Source organism: Muscardinus avellanarius, assembly GCF_963383645.1.
Source record: "Muscardinus avellanarius genome assembly, chromosome: 16".
In the NCBI taxonomy this organism is placed as follows: Eukaryota; Metazoa; Chordata; class Mammalia; order Rodentia; family Gliridae; genus Muscardinus; species Muscardinus avellanarius.
The window spans coordinates 52,966,862-52,984,134 of record NC_137802.1 but is presented as its reverse complement, the minus strand read 5'-3'; the positions used below and the strand labels follow the sequence as shown (position 1 = coordinate 52,984,134).

Sequence of the window (17,273 nt, the reverse complement as noted above, 5' to 3'; positions counted from 1 at the left end):
GGTTGGGGGCATGACTCAGAGGTAAATCCCTGGGTTCAATCTCCCATACAAAAAAAAAAAAAAAAGAAGAGTGGCTACAATACAGTAGAGCACTCCCACAATCCCAGCTACTTGAGAAGCTGCAGCAAGGGGTGTGGCTCGGAGGTAGAATTCCCTCCCCCGGGTTCCATCCCTAGTACTGCAAAAAAAAAGTGTGTGGCCAAAGAAATGACATTTTGAAGATACTAAATATCACCATAGTATTTTCCTGTAGAAGAGAAAACTATTTGTAGAGGTGAAGCTTCAAATTTCTTATCTTATAACTTAGACATTCTCATCAGCCAGTGTCAGCCTAGATGTAAAAATTCCTAATCTCTTATTTTTTAATGGCAGCATTTAGCTCCAGCTGACTTTCCGGAGAACTTTTAGCATTCTGAGCTTCTAGGTCCTGGTGAAACGAGGGGTTTCTTCTGAGCCCCCAAGATGAAGCGGAGGGGTTTCTTGAGAAGAAACCCAGAGTTTCATCAAAGATGAAACGGAGTTTCTTGAGAAGAAACTTGGCGTTTCCTTACCGGGTTCTTGTCTACGATGAGCAAAGAATGATACCCACAGACCACAGGAAGGGGAGTAAATGGTTTACTGGAAGCAGCAGGGAATAGGGAAAGGTGGCTGATCACCCCAAAGGGGCTGTCAGAACTCTGGTGTCCAGTAGCTGCCTTCAGGTCACTACCTGAGTGTTGCCCGAGCCAAGTGCCTTCAATTGCAAACTACTTTCTCCCAGGGTCCACGCGATCTGCCAGAAAAGAGGTGCAGGTCACCCCTAGGGGCCCTGGTCAGCCTTGATGTCCAGCAGAGGCCTTCAGGTCACTACCCAAGAGTAGCCTAGGCCATGTGGCCATCAGTTGCACTTCACCTTCTCTCAAGGCTAACACGACCTGCGAGAGAGAGAAAAGCTCCCCAAAAGGGGAGGGAGTCCCCAAGCGGGGGAAAAAAAATTTGGTGGCTGTGCTAGGGGTTTTGTCAGATGTCTGCGTGTCCTCTGCTTGGTTGTGGTGAGTTTGGGATTCTGGGAAGCAGCTCTCAGAATTTGCATAAGGTATTTGCAAGTCCTTTGAAGGGTCTCCTTTCGGAAGTGTCAGACTTGCTCCAGTGATGTCCCCTGGGTTTGTTGATTAGTAAACCACTTGGCCCCTCGCCCCTCAGGAAATTAAGTATTTTTTCTACCAAGGCCTTTTCCCTATCTGCCTACTTGCCTATTTCCTTTCTATCTCTCACTGGCAACAGGTTGGGATGTATTTTATTCACACAGAAAGTGGCAGATGGAAGATGTCACTTGAAACCGAAACAGATGTGCCCTGCTTTTTTTTTTTTTCTTTTTTTTTTTCTTTTTCTTTTTTCTTTTTCTTTTTGCGGGTTTGGAGTGGAACCCAGGGGCATTTGACCTCCGAGCTACACTCCCTGCCCTATTTTTTTTGTTCTTTATTTCAAAACAGGGTCTCACTAAGTTGCAGAGGGCCTCACTAAGTAGCTGGGACTGGCTGCGAACCGCGATCCTCCAGTCTCAGCCTCCCAAATGCTGGGATTACAAGCGTGCGCCACCACACCCAGCTGGAAACAGGGGCTCTTTAAGCCAACACAGCTGGCTTCAGACCTGCCCAATCCTCCTGTCTCCACCTCCCAAGCATGGGGATTACAAGCGTGCGCCACCCGCCGGCTTAGGAGTGGCTTTCTTATAAGGTCATCTGTGTTTTTAGCTTCTCTATCTTAGTCTCTTTGAGGCCTGGTGAATTCTGGGCCTAAGAAGTTTTCTTCTTAGTGGAATGGGAAAGTAGGAAGAGAGTCGAGATGACCAGTGTTGGGCTGAGGATGAGCTCAGTGGTGGATACTTGTCTAGCATATAGAAGCCCTGCATTCAATCCCCAGTGCCACCAGAAAAAGAAAAAAAGATAATATTGCCCCAAATAACTTTTTTTTTTTTTTTTTTTTTTTAGTGGTACTGGAGTTCCTGAAAACCCTTCTACCTCCAGGCTACACTCCCAGACCTATTTTATATTTTTATTTGGAAACAGGGTCTCTTAAGCCAGTGAGGCTGGCTTTTCATGAATGAGAAGACTAGTCTAGGCATGGTGGCACACGCTTGTAATCTCAATACTTGGGAGGCTGAGACAGGAGGATTACAGGTTCAAGGCCAGCCTCAGCAACTAAGCAAAGCCCTCAGCAGTTTAGGGAGACCTTGTTCCAATATAAAAAATAAGCCAAGCATGGGAGGATGTGCCTGTAACCCCAGTACTTGGAAGCCAGCCTCAGCATTTAGTAAGGCCCTCGGCGACTTAGACCCTGTTTCAAAAGAAAAAGTAAAACAGGTCTAGGCCTGTAACTCAGAGATAGAATACAACAATCCCCAGCACCACACAAAAAAAATTTTTTTGGTGGTACTGGGGTTCCTGGAAGCCCTTCTACCTCCAGGCTACACTCCCAGACCTACTTTTACATTTTTGTTTGGAAACAGGGTCTCCTAAGCCAGCACATGCGGCTGGCTTCGAACCTGCGCGATCCTCCTGTCTCTGCCTCCCAAGCGCGGGGATTACAAGCGTGCGCCACCACGCCCGGCCCAAAAAAAAATTTTTTAAGAGTTCTAGGAGCCGGGCGTAATGGCACACGGTTGTAATCCCAGTACTTGGGAGGCTGAGACAGGAGGATTGTAGATTTGTGGCCCGCATAGGCTACTTAGTGGGGCCCTCTGCAACTTAGTGCGACCCTGTTTTAAAATAAAGAATAAAAATTATTGTGGGGGGTGTAGTTCAGAGGTAGACTGTCTCAAAGTTCCATCCCTAGGACCACAAAAAATAAAAATAAGAAGAATTCTAGGCTAGCTAGGCATGGTGGTGCATGCTTATAATCCCAGCATTCGGGAGGCTGAGACAGGAGGTTTGTGGTTCAAGGACAGGAGGATCGTGGTTCACAGACAGCCTCAGCTACTTAGTGAGGTCCTCCACAACTTAGTTGAGATCCTGTTTCAAAATAAAGAATAAAAAATAGGGCTGGAGGTGTAACTCAGAGGTAGAACGCCCCTGGGTTCCATTCCTAATACTAAAAAGAAAAAAAAAGTTCTAGGATGGCATCAATAGGTACATGCCCATAATCCCAAGCTACTCTGGAGGCTGATACTGTGTTATCACAGGGTCAAGGCCAGCTGAGCAATTTATCAAGATCCTGTCTCAAAATTTAAAAAGAGAGCCAGGCATGGTGAGCCAGGCATGGCACAGGTTCAAAGCCAGCCTCAAATTAGTAAGACTGTCAGTAACTTAATGAGACCCTGTTCAAAGCAATATAAAAATAGGGCTGGGGTAGAATGACCCTGAGTTCAATCCCCTAGCACCACAAAAGGAAAAAAAAAAATTTTTTTTTTAAGGGTGAGGATATATCTCAATTGTACAGCACTTGCCTAGCATGCGGGGTTCAATTCCAGTGCCACAAAAAGAAATTAAAGTTCCGTTTTGTGAGTCTCTGTTTTTCATAAAGCCCATTTCAGTTATAACTATATTCTCTTCATCCCCCATCCCTCTTTCTCTTCCTTTTCTTCCAGATCTTCAGTGGCCTAGAAATCTGCTGCTATGGGCCCTTTACCAACATGCCAACAGGTAAGAGCCTGGAAGAACTACTGAGTTCCAGCACCAGCCTCTCTTATATAGCAGGTGTTACAGGCAAGATCACCTTATGGGAGTTCCTCAGATAGTTGAAATATTCTGGAGGTTATTCTATTTCTCTACCACTCTCTGAATAAGATAGCAACTAAATGTCATCTTATGGGGAAAAGCGAGGCTTTGTGTCCCTTCTCAAGAGCATGAGGGCAGTGAAGATTTAGGGTGAAGCCGGGCGTGGTGGCACACGCTTGTAATCCCAGCACTTGAGAAGCTGAGACAGGAGGATCGCGCAGGTTCAAAGCCAGCCTCAGCTACTGAGTGAGGCTCTCGGCAACTTAGTGAGACCCTGTTTCCAAATAAAGTATTAAATAGTTCTAGGAATGTAACCCGGAGATAGAAAGCCTCTGGGTTCCACCCCCAGTACCACCCAAAAAAAAAAAAGATTTAGGGTATAGGACCCTGTTCTATCAGATGGGGTAGAGCTGCTGCTATTGCCCATTTGGACTAGGAAAGGAGTGGAGACAGCCGGGCGTGGCGGTGCACGCTTGTCACCCCAGCATTCGGGAGGCTGAGACCGGAGGATCACAGTTCACAGACAGCCTCAGCTACTCAGTGAGGCCCTCCGCAACTCAGTGAGACCCAGATTCAAAATAAAGAATAAAAAAAAAAAAATAGAGTAGGGGTGTAGCTCGGAGGTCAAATGCCCCTGGGTTCCATCCCCAGACCCACAGAAGAAAAAAGAAAGGAGTGGAGATAATAAATTCGGGAGAAGATACAAGAAAGAGCTCTGCTCTTCCTAAACCATCTTCCTTTCGTCGGAGAAGGAAGCATAGCAGCTGCATAAGCCCTGTGGGTCTGGGGCCACGCACAGGCCCAGAGCAAAAGAAGGCTCATGATGAATATTTTCTAATTAAATATGACATTCAGTGTGCTGTTGTGGGTAGGACTGCTGTGGGGCTCTGCAGTTGTGCGGCGCCGAGGCCCTTGTGTGTTTATAGATGTGGTTCCTTTCAAAGCAAAGGCTGCTTACCTTTGCCTCCCGCACCCCACTTCTGCCTCCAGGACCAAGGTTTTAGCAGGAGGCTTTTGCATCTAGTCACAGATAAGTGGCAGCCAGTTTAATTTTGCTTCTATCTTTGTTGTTTATTGATCGGATTTTTGAAATTTCCAAATGCCACTCAGGCCTATCTCCATGGTTTTGTACTTTGGTAGAGTGAAAACCAGGGTCTCTAGCAGGTATCATTTTGGACATTAGTGAACTAATGGTTCAGTCAGACAGGCAGGAGCAGCTCAGTGATAACCAGAAAGGGCCCATTAGGAAAGAGCTCATCCATGGGTACCATGAAGAGCAAGTCCAGGGATGCCCAAAAGACACCATGGGTCAGTTGTGCTTCCTCCCCAGGTGCAAGTAGAACATCTCTGCAGTCTTCAGAGTTCTGTTCCCTGTGTGCTGATTCCAGCCCAGTGTGTGCAATGACAGCCAAGTCCCTGCCTAGATGGCTTGGATTGTTTTCTCCCACTAGATGAGTTATCTTCCTGTCTCTTGACATTTACAGTAATTACCACCGAGTATGGTACTCTCAGTGGCCCTGATTATCAATTACCAACACAGAATTAGGATGCAGGGAGGGAGAAGGGAGGCAAAGAAGGTGGGTGTTTTATCACACTGTCTTACCCAGCAGTTTAACATATTAGTGGGAATAAGATCGTGGTTTTATTTTTTTTTTCTTTCAAAACATTTTATTTGAAAGGTTATGAAACCTTATCTACCAAGTGGCCTGATGGAGACTGAGAACCAGAGTAGGTGGCAGCAAACTGGTGGCAAATTGACTTGGAATCCTTTATAGCCTTTTTGTCCTTTGGAGAAGTGACAAGGGCCCTCCCACTGATAAGCCTCGCTGTAAGCCTTGCTCCAGAGGCGTCTGTGGGACAGGACCCAGGATGTGCATGCGGATGGCCGTGGTGATCACTCTGTCTGTTTAGATCAGCTGGAGTGGATGGTGCGGCTGTGTGGCGCGGCTGTGGTGAAGGAGCTTTCATCACTCACCCTGGACACGGTAAGTGTTCCAAGCCCTGTCAGACAAGGGCATGGTCTTCTTCACTGCAGTGCGCAAGGCTGGCACCTAGCAGTTCCCATAAACCCTGTAATGTAATCTCAGGAGTCTCCTCTGACCTTATACCTATTCCAGAGATTTCCTTCTGTGAGGCCTGAGTAAGAACTTGGAAACTATGAGTATTTATTACACTGAAGGGAGATTTCTACTCTTACTTTCATTCTTTCTTTCTTTTTAACCCAGGGGCATTCTACCTCTGAGCTCCACCCCCAGCCCTGCCCTATTTTTTATTCTTTATTTTGATACAGGGTCTCACCGAGTTGCAGAGGGCCTCACTAAGTAGCTGAGGCTGTCCACGAACCACAATCCTTCTGTCTCAGCCTCCCAAATGCTGGGATTACAAGCGTGCTCCACCACGCCCAGCTTCCTCTAGCACGTTTTGCCGTGTGTCCTTTCCCCTCCTTTCTGTGGCTTCCCTCAGTGTAAGGGCTTCAGAAATAGAGAAGTGACTAGTACAGAAGTCCTGCTCTAACATCCTCAGTACTCTCCTTTCTTCAGGGCGCTCGTCCAGTCGTGGTCGTGCAGCCAGACGCCTGGACAGAGGATGACGGCTTCCGTGGTAAGACATCTGCAGCACCAGTATCGTGGGATTCTGCTGGATAGGCTTGGTTCACCACTGGGGCTTGAGTAGCATGGGGCTCAGCACATTTTAAACATCTATTGGGGGGAAAAAATAGCTAAAATGCCTTTTTAACTTTTTGGGGGGGGTCCCAGGACGGAACCCAGAAACATTTGAACTCCGAGCCACAGCCCCTGACCTATTTTTATTCTTTATTTTGAAACAGGGTCTCCCTAAATTGTGGAGGGCCTCACTAAGTAGCTGAGGCTGTCCGCAAACCGCGATCCTCTGGTTTCAGCCTCCTGAATGCTGGGATTACAAACTTGCGCCACCATACCCAGTTTTTTTTTTTTTTTTTTTTTAATTATAAAACTAATACATTAGCTGGGTGTGGTGGCACATGCTTGTAATCCCAATACTTGTGAGACTGAGACAGGAGGATCACAGGTTCATAAACAACCTCAGCCTTGTGTGTGTGTGTGTGTGTGTGTGTGTGTGTGTGTGTGTGTGTGGTGGTGGTGGTACTGGGAGTGGAACCCAGAGGCTTTCTACCTCCAGGCTATACTCCCAGACCTATTTTATATTTTATTTGGAAACAGGGTCTCACTAAGTTGCTGAGAGCCTCACTAAGAAGCTAAGGCTGGCTTCAAACCTGTGCGATCCTCCTGTCTCAGCCTCCCAAGCGCAGGGATTACAAGCGTTCGCCACCACACCTGGCAACCTCGACCTTTTAATGAGCCCCTCTGCAACTTAGAACTTGTTTTAAAATAAAGAATAAAATAATACAGCTGGGGGTATAGCTCAGATTTTAAAATGCCCCCGGGTTCCATCCCCAATACAAAAAAAAAAACCCTAATGCATGTGAGCCGGTTGTGATAATTCATACCTGTAATGTGTGTGGATTGCAGGTACACACCTGTAATCCCAGTACTTGGGAGGCTGACGTAGGAGGATCACAGGTTCAAGTCCAACCCATAGTTACTTAGCAAGACCCTGTTTCAAAATAAAAAATAAAAGCCAGGCATGGTGGCACTCAACTGTAATCCCAGTACTTTGAAGGACAGCCTCAGCAACTTAGCAAGACTCAGCAACTCAGTGAAACTTTTTTTTTGGTGGGGGGACTCTGGGGATGGAACCCAGGGGCATTTGATCTCCGAGCTACACCCCTCCCCTATTTTTTATTCTTTATTTTGAAACAGGGTCTCACTAAGTTGCGGAGGGCCTCACTAAATAGCTGAAGCTGTCCACGAACCGCGATCCTCCTGTCTCAGCTTCCCAAATGCTGGGATTACAAATATGTGCCACCATGCCCCGCTGAAACCCTGTTTCAAAACAAAATATAAAGCAGCCAGGCATGGTGGCACATGCCTCTAATCCCATTACTTGGGAAGCTGATATAGGAAGATAGCAGGTGTAAGGACAGCCTTAGCGAATAGTGAGACTCTCAGCCGCCTATTGAGACCCTTTTTCAAAACAAAAAATAAAAATTGGGCTAAGAGTCAGGCGTGGTGCTGCATGCTAGTAATCCCAGTACTTAGGAGGCTGAGACAGGAGGATAACTGATTCAGCAGCCAACCTCAGCAATTTAACAAGGCCCTCTGCAACCTAGACCCTGTTTCAAAATAAGAAAAATAGGGAGCTGGGTGTAGTAGCACATGCTTGTAATCCCAGTACTTGGGAGGCTGAAACAGGAAGATTGTAGGTTCAAAGCCAGCCTCAGCAACTTCGAGAGGCTATCAGCAACCTAGTGTGACCCAGTTTCCAAATAAGAAATAGAAAATTGGGCTGGGGGTATAGCTCAAAGGTAGAATGACTCTGGCTTCAATCCCTAGTACTACCAAAAAAAAAAAAAAGTAATGTGAACATTTTGCATGGAAGATTAGGGTTTGGGGGGAGGAGTCTTGTTTGTTTGTTTTTGTGTGTGTGGTACCAGGAATAGAACCCAGGTGTGTCCTACCTCCAAGCTACATCCCCAACCTGATTTTTTATTCTTTTTTTTTTTTTTTTTTTTTTTTTCCCAGTACTGGGGATTGAACCCAGCGGCATTCTACCCTATGTTTTATTCTTTATTTTGAAACAGGGTCTCACTAGGTTATAGAGGGCCTCACTAAGTAGCTGAGGCTGTCTGCAAACCACAATCCTCTCGTCTAAGCCTCCCAAGTACTGGGATTACAAGTATGCAGGACCACACCCAGCACTTAAGATATTTTCCACATCATTAAATTGAAGTGCTGTTTTGCTCTTTCTAGAGGCTTTTCCTTTAACAAGTTGATGTCTATGTTAATACCATTGCCAGAGGCTGGGCTTTCACCAGCTCCTCCTCAGCTTCTGAGTAAGATCCTACATCCTAAAGCTTTGCTTAAGAGCAGCAATCAAGTTCCTACCTGATTAACCCTGCAACTCATACAATGAGGTCCCTGGGGGAGACTGATTAAAATCTGTTCTGGATGAATGAATTGACAGTAATCTGCCTGTGTTCTGTCCCCAGCAATTGGGCAGATCTGTGACGCACCTGTGGTGACCCGAGAGTGGGTGTTGGACAGCGTAGCCCTCCACCAGTGCCAGGAGCTGGATGCCTACCTGATAGCACAGATCCCCCCAGCCGCTGCCGATGGCAGCCAGCCACATGTCTAGACCCAAAAGACCCCAAAGAGGGATTAAGAAATGGCATTTCCATGTTAGGGCCAAAAAGCATCTCTCACTCTGAGTCCTTCCACAGTCCTGGTTACGAAATGTTTTGTGGACATTAGCCTGAAAAGAACTGTCTATGTGAGCGCTCCTTAAACATTTCCTGCTTCGGATCTCCCTTGACATCTGCCATGAGCACAAATATTCATAAAGACCAAGAGTTAGGCTCTCCAGTGGAAGAATAGTGCTTTAGATCTGATAGGACTTAAAACCACAACAGTCCTTGGGCACGTCTCAAATACTGTAGTGGAACATCTGAGAGGAAAAGCAGAGGCAGGTAAGGGGTATGTATATGAAATTTAAGGGTTAATTAGAAGAAGTCTCCAAATTTCTGAACTGCAGTTGCTGGGTTTCTAAAGAATGTGCTCTGAGACAATGTTTTCAAGAACCAGTGTCCAGAGAGAGCCTTCTAATTCCACACTAGTAATAAATGTTCACTGTTACAGTTCTGGTATATAACCTATTCCTTAAAATATAAGATCTCTGATATGAATATTTCATGTCTGTAAAATGACGGATCCCACCAGGAAAGGAGCTGTTGCTTTCTGTGAGGTAATTTTTTTCTCTTTGCTCCCTATTGCTGAACCATACAGCTTCATAAATAATTTTGCTTGCTGAAGGAAGTGAAAGTGTTTTTCATAAACTCATTATCCAGGACTGTTTATAGCTGTTGAAAGGACTGGGTCTTCCCTAGCCACCCAGTGTGCAAGGGCAGTGCGGACTTGATTGTACAAAATATGCTTTGTAAATGTTGTATTGTTAACACTGCAAATAAACTTGGTTGCAAACACTTCCACCGAGAATGATTGTTCTTGAGACTTAAACCTGCAGATTTTCTTAGTCCTCAAAATGGGGGTAAGAATAGCACCTACCTCCTAGGTTTATTGAGACAGCTAAAGGTGTGTGTGTGTGTGTGTGTGTGTGTGTTAATAAAGATTAAACCCAGGGACATTTATACCTTCAAGTTACCTCCCCAGTCCTTTTTTTTTTTTTTTTTTTCTTTTTTTCTTTTTTTCCGGGTCTGGGGATGGAACCCAGGAACATTCAACCTCCGAGCTACAGCCCCTGCCCTATTTTTTATTCTTTTATTTTGAAACCATGTCTCACTGAGTTGCAGAGGGCCTCACTAAGAAGCTGAGGCTGTCGGCGAACCGCGATCCTCCAGGTCTCAGCCTCCCAAATGCTGGGATTACAAGCGTGCGCCCGGCACCAGTCCTGTTTTTTTGTGTGTGTGTGTGTGGACCTGGGGATGGAACCCAGGGACATTCTACCTTCAAGCTACACCCCCAGCGTTATTTCATTAATTTTGAAACAGGGTCTCACCAAGATGCCAAGGCTGACCATGAACCTGATAGATTAAATACGCAGGGCATGTTCCTCGGTGCACACGGATATGCGGAGCCGTCAGATATGGATGGATGCCAATAAGCCTTTATTGGTCCCCACTCCCGCTCCCGCGGGAGCAGACAAGCGAGAGAGCGCGCATCTATCTATCTTTCTCTCTCTCTCTCTCTCTCTCTCTCTCTCTCTCTCTCTCTCTGGACGGGGGATCCCCCTTTTTAGTAGTGGAGTCGTCCCCCCACCTGTGGGAAACACGGAACTCTCGCGAGGTAGGGAGGCGGCTTCCAGCCCCTCCCCCTGCGGGGCAGGGGCTCAGACCTTTCAGAACCTGCAATCCTCCAATCTCAGCCTTTCAAGTACTAGGATTACAAATGTGCACCACCTCACCAACTCTATTTTATTTTTACTTTGAAACAGTCTTGCTAGGTTGATGAGATTCTCACTACCTGCTGAGGCTGTCCTTGAATCTGCAATCCTCCTGTCTCAGCATGTACCGGCTCACCTAGCCTTTTGTATCTTCTCTTGCTATTGGAACAAATGTAATAGCTTACACTAACATCTGTTTATTATTTTACGTTTCTGTAGGTCAGAAGGCTAGGGGTGCAGCTCAGAGGTAGAGTATAGGCATAGCATGTGGGAGGCCCTGGGTTCAATCCAAGGCTAAGGTGTTGGCAGGGCTGCGTTTCTTTATAGAAACTCAGAAGCTGATTCTGCTTCCAAGGTCACGTTGACTGGATGTTCCTTGTGGTTGCCGGAGTGGGATCCTTGTTTCCTTGCCTGTTAGCCAGGAATCATTCTCAGCCTCTAGGGCCCCCACATCCTAGGATCCTGACCTTGTGCCTCTATCTTCAAAACCAACCATGGCTGATCAAGTTTTCCTCACACTGCCCCTCTGACTACCATATCTAACTCCTGCTAGAGACAATTCTCTGCTTTTAAGGGCCCAGGCGATGAGATTGCACCCACTGGATAATCCAGGGCGAACTCACTGTCTTAAGGTCCATCATTTTCATTATAGCTGCAAAGTCCCTTCATTAGCAGTATCTATGTTAGTGTTAGATTAAATAACTAGGAGAAGCTGGGCATGAGAACACACTCCTGTAATCCCAGCATCTCAGAAGGCTGAGGCAGGAGGCCTTGTCTCAAAAATACAAAGCTATGTAAACTGGATATGGTGACACATGCTTTTAATCCCAGCAATTGAGAGGCTGAGACAGGAGGATCATGGTTCGCAGTGAGCCGCAGCTACTACTTAGTGAGGCACTTTGCAACTCAATGAGACCCAAACTAGGGCTGGAGGGTATAGCTTGGAGGTAGAATGCCCCTGGGTTCCATCTTCAGTACCACCAAAAAAAGAAAAGAAAGAAAGCGAGCAAGCAGGAGGTATAGCTCGGAGGTCAAATGCCCCTGGGTTCCATCCCCAGACCCACGCACACACAAAAAAGCTATGTAGATATAGCTCAACAATAGAGTACCCCTGGGTTCAATCCCCAGCATTGCAAAAATAACCCTGGAACAGCAACGGAGGGAGGATATCTTTAGGATTCTGGCTACCACTCCTGCTCAACATGCTTAATCCACAAACACTTTGCACATCATTTCCTAGTCCTTAGACTGTTCAGAGATTGGAATACTATTGAGGTGAAGAGAATGAAGTCATCACAGAATTCAGTACTGCTGTATTTGTGGGGGGTGAGGGAAGAGGATAAGAAAAATGGAGCTAACTGCCATTAACACATTTTATCTCAGTCTTCAGCACAGCCTGTGAAGTGAGTATTCAGCAGGATATGGTAGCACATGTCTGTAAAATCCCAGTTCTTGGGAGGCTGGGACAGGAAGGAGTACTGGAATCACAGGTGTGTGGCACTATACCTCGTTCTGGCTGTATTTTTCAGTCATCAGAGCTTTCAGTTCAGCCTCACCTGGAACAACCACCAGCAGGACTCCCCACCCCTACCCCCCCCCCCCCCGAACCAGGGCCAGGTCCTTGCCTTCCTGCTGGGGAGTTGATAGATCTCAGTGTTAGCAGTAAAGGCAGGTAAGGAGCAGGCAGATGTGCTATTGGACCAGTCGTCTGTCCCACAGTGTCTCATTTCCAGGGACCAGTGCGGGCTCACTTAGTTTTCAGGGTGAGCCAGGCCTCAGCCTGCTGCCACCATCACTGATGGGTCAATAGAAAAAGCAACTTCAAGCAGGGCATGGTGACGCACGCTTGTAATCCCAGTACTTGGGAGGCTGAGAAGGAGGATCACAGCTTCGCAGCCAGCCTCAGCTACTTAGTGAGGCCCTGTTTTAAAATAAAGAATAAAAGATAGGGCTGGAGGTGTAGCATGGAGGTAGAATGCCCCTGGGTTCCATCCCCAGTACCACACACACCACACACAATAAGCAACTTCCATCGGGGCATGCTGCCTTTTCAAGAATCCTGGGAGAAAGCAGATTTGACTAAGATATCTTAAAAGTCTTCCGTAATTGTCTCTCCAGGTCTTCCAACAAATGGACACCCCATCTGATTCAAGCTCTGCATAACCTTTCCCGGATGTCAGCTTCTGGCGCCGTCCTCGCTATGCCTGGCCCAGTTTAGGGGCCCTATCTGATGATGGTGAAACTACTTGTTCCCTTGCCCTCTGACTTGAAGATGTCCTCCCGCTGTGCCGGCCCGCGAGCTCTGGCCCTCGCGGGGCACAGAAGCACTCGGGAACTAGTTCCTGTGCCGCTTTTTATCTCATTTCACAAAATGAACTGCAAAGAAGCTGCAGAGGAAGGCAGCAGCGGAGGATCCGCACGCAGGCGCGGGGAGGGGCTGGAGAAGGGCTCCAGCAGATTATCTCCCTCCCAAAAACTGCAACCAAAGCCATCAACAAGGTATCAGCTCAAAAGCATGCAAGAGAAAAAGGAATCGGTGTTGGGGCGGTCAGAGCGGAAGGAGCCAAGCTGCCCAGAAGGTGTCCTGTGAAGGCTGTGAGCAGCAGATAAGGACAGGCCTAGCAGCGGGCTGCACTGAGAAAAGGGCAGGATGAGGGGCCCGCAGAGCTGCCCACACAAACCTGGGGCCCGGGGCCTGCCCCCCCCCAGAGAAGATGCGGCCCACTTAGGGATGGCTGTAAAACAGCTGAGCTGGAGGCCTCTAAGTGACTTCAAGGATGCTTTTTTTCCCCACAAACAGCCTGTAAATCTGCTCATAACAAGAGGAAAATTAAAGAAATGAATCTGGGCAAATAGAAAATAAAGGAGAACTGCAGACAGCCAGCTCCTGCTGAGAGCAGGGATTGGAAGGTGTTGAAGGAGCTGATCCTGGCTGACTAGGAGACTCTGAGTAATGATTTGCAGGACTGGAAGGGTTTGAGATCTAGAGAGGCATTACCGTGCCTGGGCAGCATGGACTTTGAAGACCCAGGTTCCAGGATCTAAGATGATAGGACATGCAGCTGAGAGCTTGGGTCCCTGACAGTGACCTCCAAGTAGGAGTCACAGTATCACCTGGGAACTCTAGGTATGCAGGTTCCCAGCCTCGCCCAGTCCTTCCCTACGAGAAGCTGGGAGTGGAGCCCAGCAACCTGTGATTCTGCAGCAGGCTCAAGTTGAGAGGCAAGGGCTGCTAATAAGGAGCTGCCCCTTGGTATAAAATGTTACCTGTGGTCCCCTTTTGTCTCCAGGAGAGGTGAATCTTTGCCGGTGAAGAATGAAATCTGGGGACTGGTAAGTAGTTCTTATCTACAGGGTTGCAGCAGCTGGCTTCAGTTAGCTCCAAAAGGGCCCTTTAAGCAAATACAAAGCAAAGGACAAAGATTAAATTATATTAGCAACCTAGGAGCAGAAGGGCCAGACTGCTTTAAAAAAGAAGAAAAAAAAAAAAAAAAAAGAAAGGCAGAAAACAGCTAGAGGTTTAGGAGGTTTTATTAATATTTAAATTGCAATGAAACCACAGCTGCAGCCTTTGACTCCAGCATAGAGATATGCAAATGTGGTTTTCAAAAGCCAGGCAATTTCAGACAGCCCTCAAGGTAACAAGAACAAATAAAACAAATGATTTTGTAATTTATCTTTATTGACTGGTGATGTGCAAGGCACGGAAAGCCCAACCCTGTGAGATCAGCAACAACAGAGCTAAGGGGCCCAGGGAGCCAGTGAGGAGGGAAAATGCAGACTACCCCACAGCCTGCTGCAAAAGGAGGCCGACAGGAAATGACTACATTAAAAGGAAAGGAAGCGGGCAACTGTAATCCCAGTACTTGGGAGACTGAGACAGGAAGATCATGGTTCTCGTGGCCAGCCTCAGTACATAGGCTCTCCACAATTTATTTATTTATTTTATTTATTTTATTTATTTATTTATTTTTTTTTTGCGGTACTGGGGATGGAACTCGGGGACATTCTACCTCCAAGCAACACCCCCAGCCCTATTTTTTATTCTTTATTTTGAAACAGGGTCTCACTGAATTGCAAAGGTCCTCACTAAGTAGCTGAGGCTGGCTTTGAACCTGCGCACTCCTCCCGTCTCAGCCTCCTGAATGCTGGGATTACAAGCATGCGTCACCACACCCGGCTTGGCTCTCGACAATTTAGTGAGACCTTGTTTCAAACTAAAGAATAAAAGAAGCCAGGAGCGGTGGCACAGGCTTGTAATCCCAGCATTCGGGAGGCTGAGACTGCAGGATCGGGGTTTGCGGTTTGCGGACAGCCTCAGCTACTTAGTGAGGCCCTCTGCAACTTAGTAAGACCCTGTTTCAAAATAAAGAATAAAAAATAGGGCAGGGGATGTAGCTCGGAGGTCAAATGCCCCTGGGTACCATCCCCAGACCCACAAAAAATAAAAGAATAAAGGATAAGGCAGTAGCCAGGCCTGTCGTCACAGGCTTGTAATTCCAGCATTCCAGCCTCAGCTACTTAATGAGGCCTTCCACAGTCTAGTGAAACCCTGTTTTAAAATACGAAGCTGGGTGTGGTGATGCACACTTGCAATCCCAGTACTTTGTGTTGCAGGGGATAGGTTGGGGGGAAAGGTGCGTGGTGTGTGTGTGGAAAAGTAATCCACCCCCCCCCCCACTATCACACAGACAGACAAACAGAAAAACCGTGGATTCTTGTCCTAAGCTAAGAATAAGTATTCATCGCTTGGACAGCTGCTGAAGATTTAAAGAAGTTTATTAAAAAGATAGAAATATAGAGATAGTTATAGCCCTGTGCCAGAGCGGGGCACAGGGGGGCAATTCGAATGAAAATGCCAACGAACTCCTGTTTACTGAGTTTTTATCCTGTCTAAGTCCAGCAGGTCCCTCTGATTTTGGAGATCATGTTACCCCTTATCTCCAACCCCGGCTCTGCTTCTGTTATCTCTCCAGCCGAATTTATGGCCTAAAGGGGGAGACATCTCTGTCTCCAAACACAGGCCCAGATTTATGGCCTGAGAGGGAGGCATCTCTGTCTCCAGACACAAGCTTTTACCTTTCGTCTTCTCCCCCAAAATGTGTTAAATTGTTCTTAGGAATGCAAGGACATGTTAGCTAACCCTGGCTTTCTTAGTAAAGAAGACATATTTCAAGATTGGGCATCTTTCCCAGTATTGACACATTAATACATTTTAAACCCTCTTCCCAATACCAGTACACTTTGGGAAGCTGAGACAGGAGGATCACAGGTTCACAGCCAGCCTCAGTTACTTAGGCCCTCGGCAATTTAGTGAGACCTTGTTTCAAAGTAAAAAATAAAATAGGGAGTGTAATTTGAAGGTAGAAGCCTCCTGTGTTGCATCCCCAGTAGCACTAAATAAATAAACAAATAAAATGGGCGGGGGTATAGCTCGGAGGTAGAATGCCCCTAGATTTAATCCTCAGCACCAAAAAGAAAAAGTCCATGCTGTTTTCAGTGTGTTGTGCTGAGAAGCAGAGGCGCTGAATAAACAATAAATGCAATGATGGAGGGAGACAATGCCTGGTTTTATGGTAGCCAGTGTGTGAGTGTGTGTGTTGTGGAAAGAGAGTAAAAAGATCCATTTCTGGCTTTCCAGTTGCTTGCTATGTGATGGGTAAGGCAAGAAAGCCGCAGAAGACCTTCTGGTTCAGAGAGTTTTGGGAATTTGATGGCCAGCACAGCCAGGCCTGTTGGTGCACACTTATAATCCCAGGACTTGGGAGGCTGAGACAAGAGTATCACAGGTTTGAGACCAGCCTAAGTCATTAGTGAGACCCTGTTTCAAAATAAAAAATAAAATCAGAGTCCGGGTGTGGTGGCACACACTTGTAATCCCAGCATTCGAGAGGCTGAGACAGGAGGATCACGGTTTGCCAACAGCCTCAACTACTTACTGAGACTCTCAGCAACTTAGTGAGACCCTGTTTCCAAATAAAATATAAAATAGGTCTGGGAGTATAGCCCAGAGGTAGAAAAGCTCCTGGATTCCACCCTCAGTATCACAAAAATAAATAAATAAATAACATCATAGAATAAAAATTAGCTGGGGTGTAGCTCAGAGGTAGAATGCCCCTGGGTTCCATCCCCAGTATGCCCCCCCAAAAAATGTACTGGAATTATAAGCATGTGTCATTACATTTGGCTATTTGTTTTATTTTTTACTTTGAAGCAGGGTGTCACTAAATATCGGAGGACCTCACTGCGTACCTGAGGCTGGCCGCGAATCTGCCATCCTCCTGTCTCAGCCTTCCATAATACTGGGATTACAAGCCATACATGTGCCACCATGCTTGCTAGCAAGTCCTGTAAGGTATATTTCTCTATCCCACCTCCGTACTCAGTCTTCCAAGATCTTCCATCTGAAACCCAACCTCTCTGTGTTTCACCTGGTACTCCCTTTCAGGCACCCTGGCCACCATGCATAGGGACCCATGGATAGTGCTCTGACTGTATTGTTCTTTGTGTGTATGTGTGTGTTGTTAGAATTGAACCCAGGGAAGTGGCGCATGGTGGCACACGCTTGTAATCCTAGCATTC

At 46.7% G+C, this 17,273-nt stretch overlaps 1 protein-coding gene across 1 annotated transcript in view; it reads left to right on the top strand.

The window, feature by feature from the left end:
- BRCA1 (BRCA1 DNA repair associated) overlaps positions 1-8,930 on the top strand; it is a gene marked incomplete at both ends in the record, with an annotated part of 79,426 nt that extends 70,496 nt beyond the window's left edge. The window contains 4 exons of the mRNA XM_080714076.1: positions 3,566-3,620; positions 5,607-5,680; positions 6,236-6,296; positions 8,785-8,930. Coding sequence (XP_080570202.1) covers positions 3,566-3,620; positions 5,607-5,680; positions 6,236-6,296; positions 8,785-8,930 — 336 coding nt within the window. The remainder of the gene's footprint in view (positions 1-3,565; positions 3,621-5,606; positions 5,681-6,235; positions 6,297-8,784) is intronic.
- Between the last annotated feature and the right edge of the window lie 8,343 nt (positions 8,931-17,273).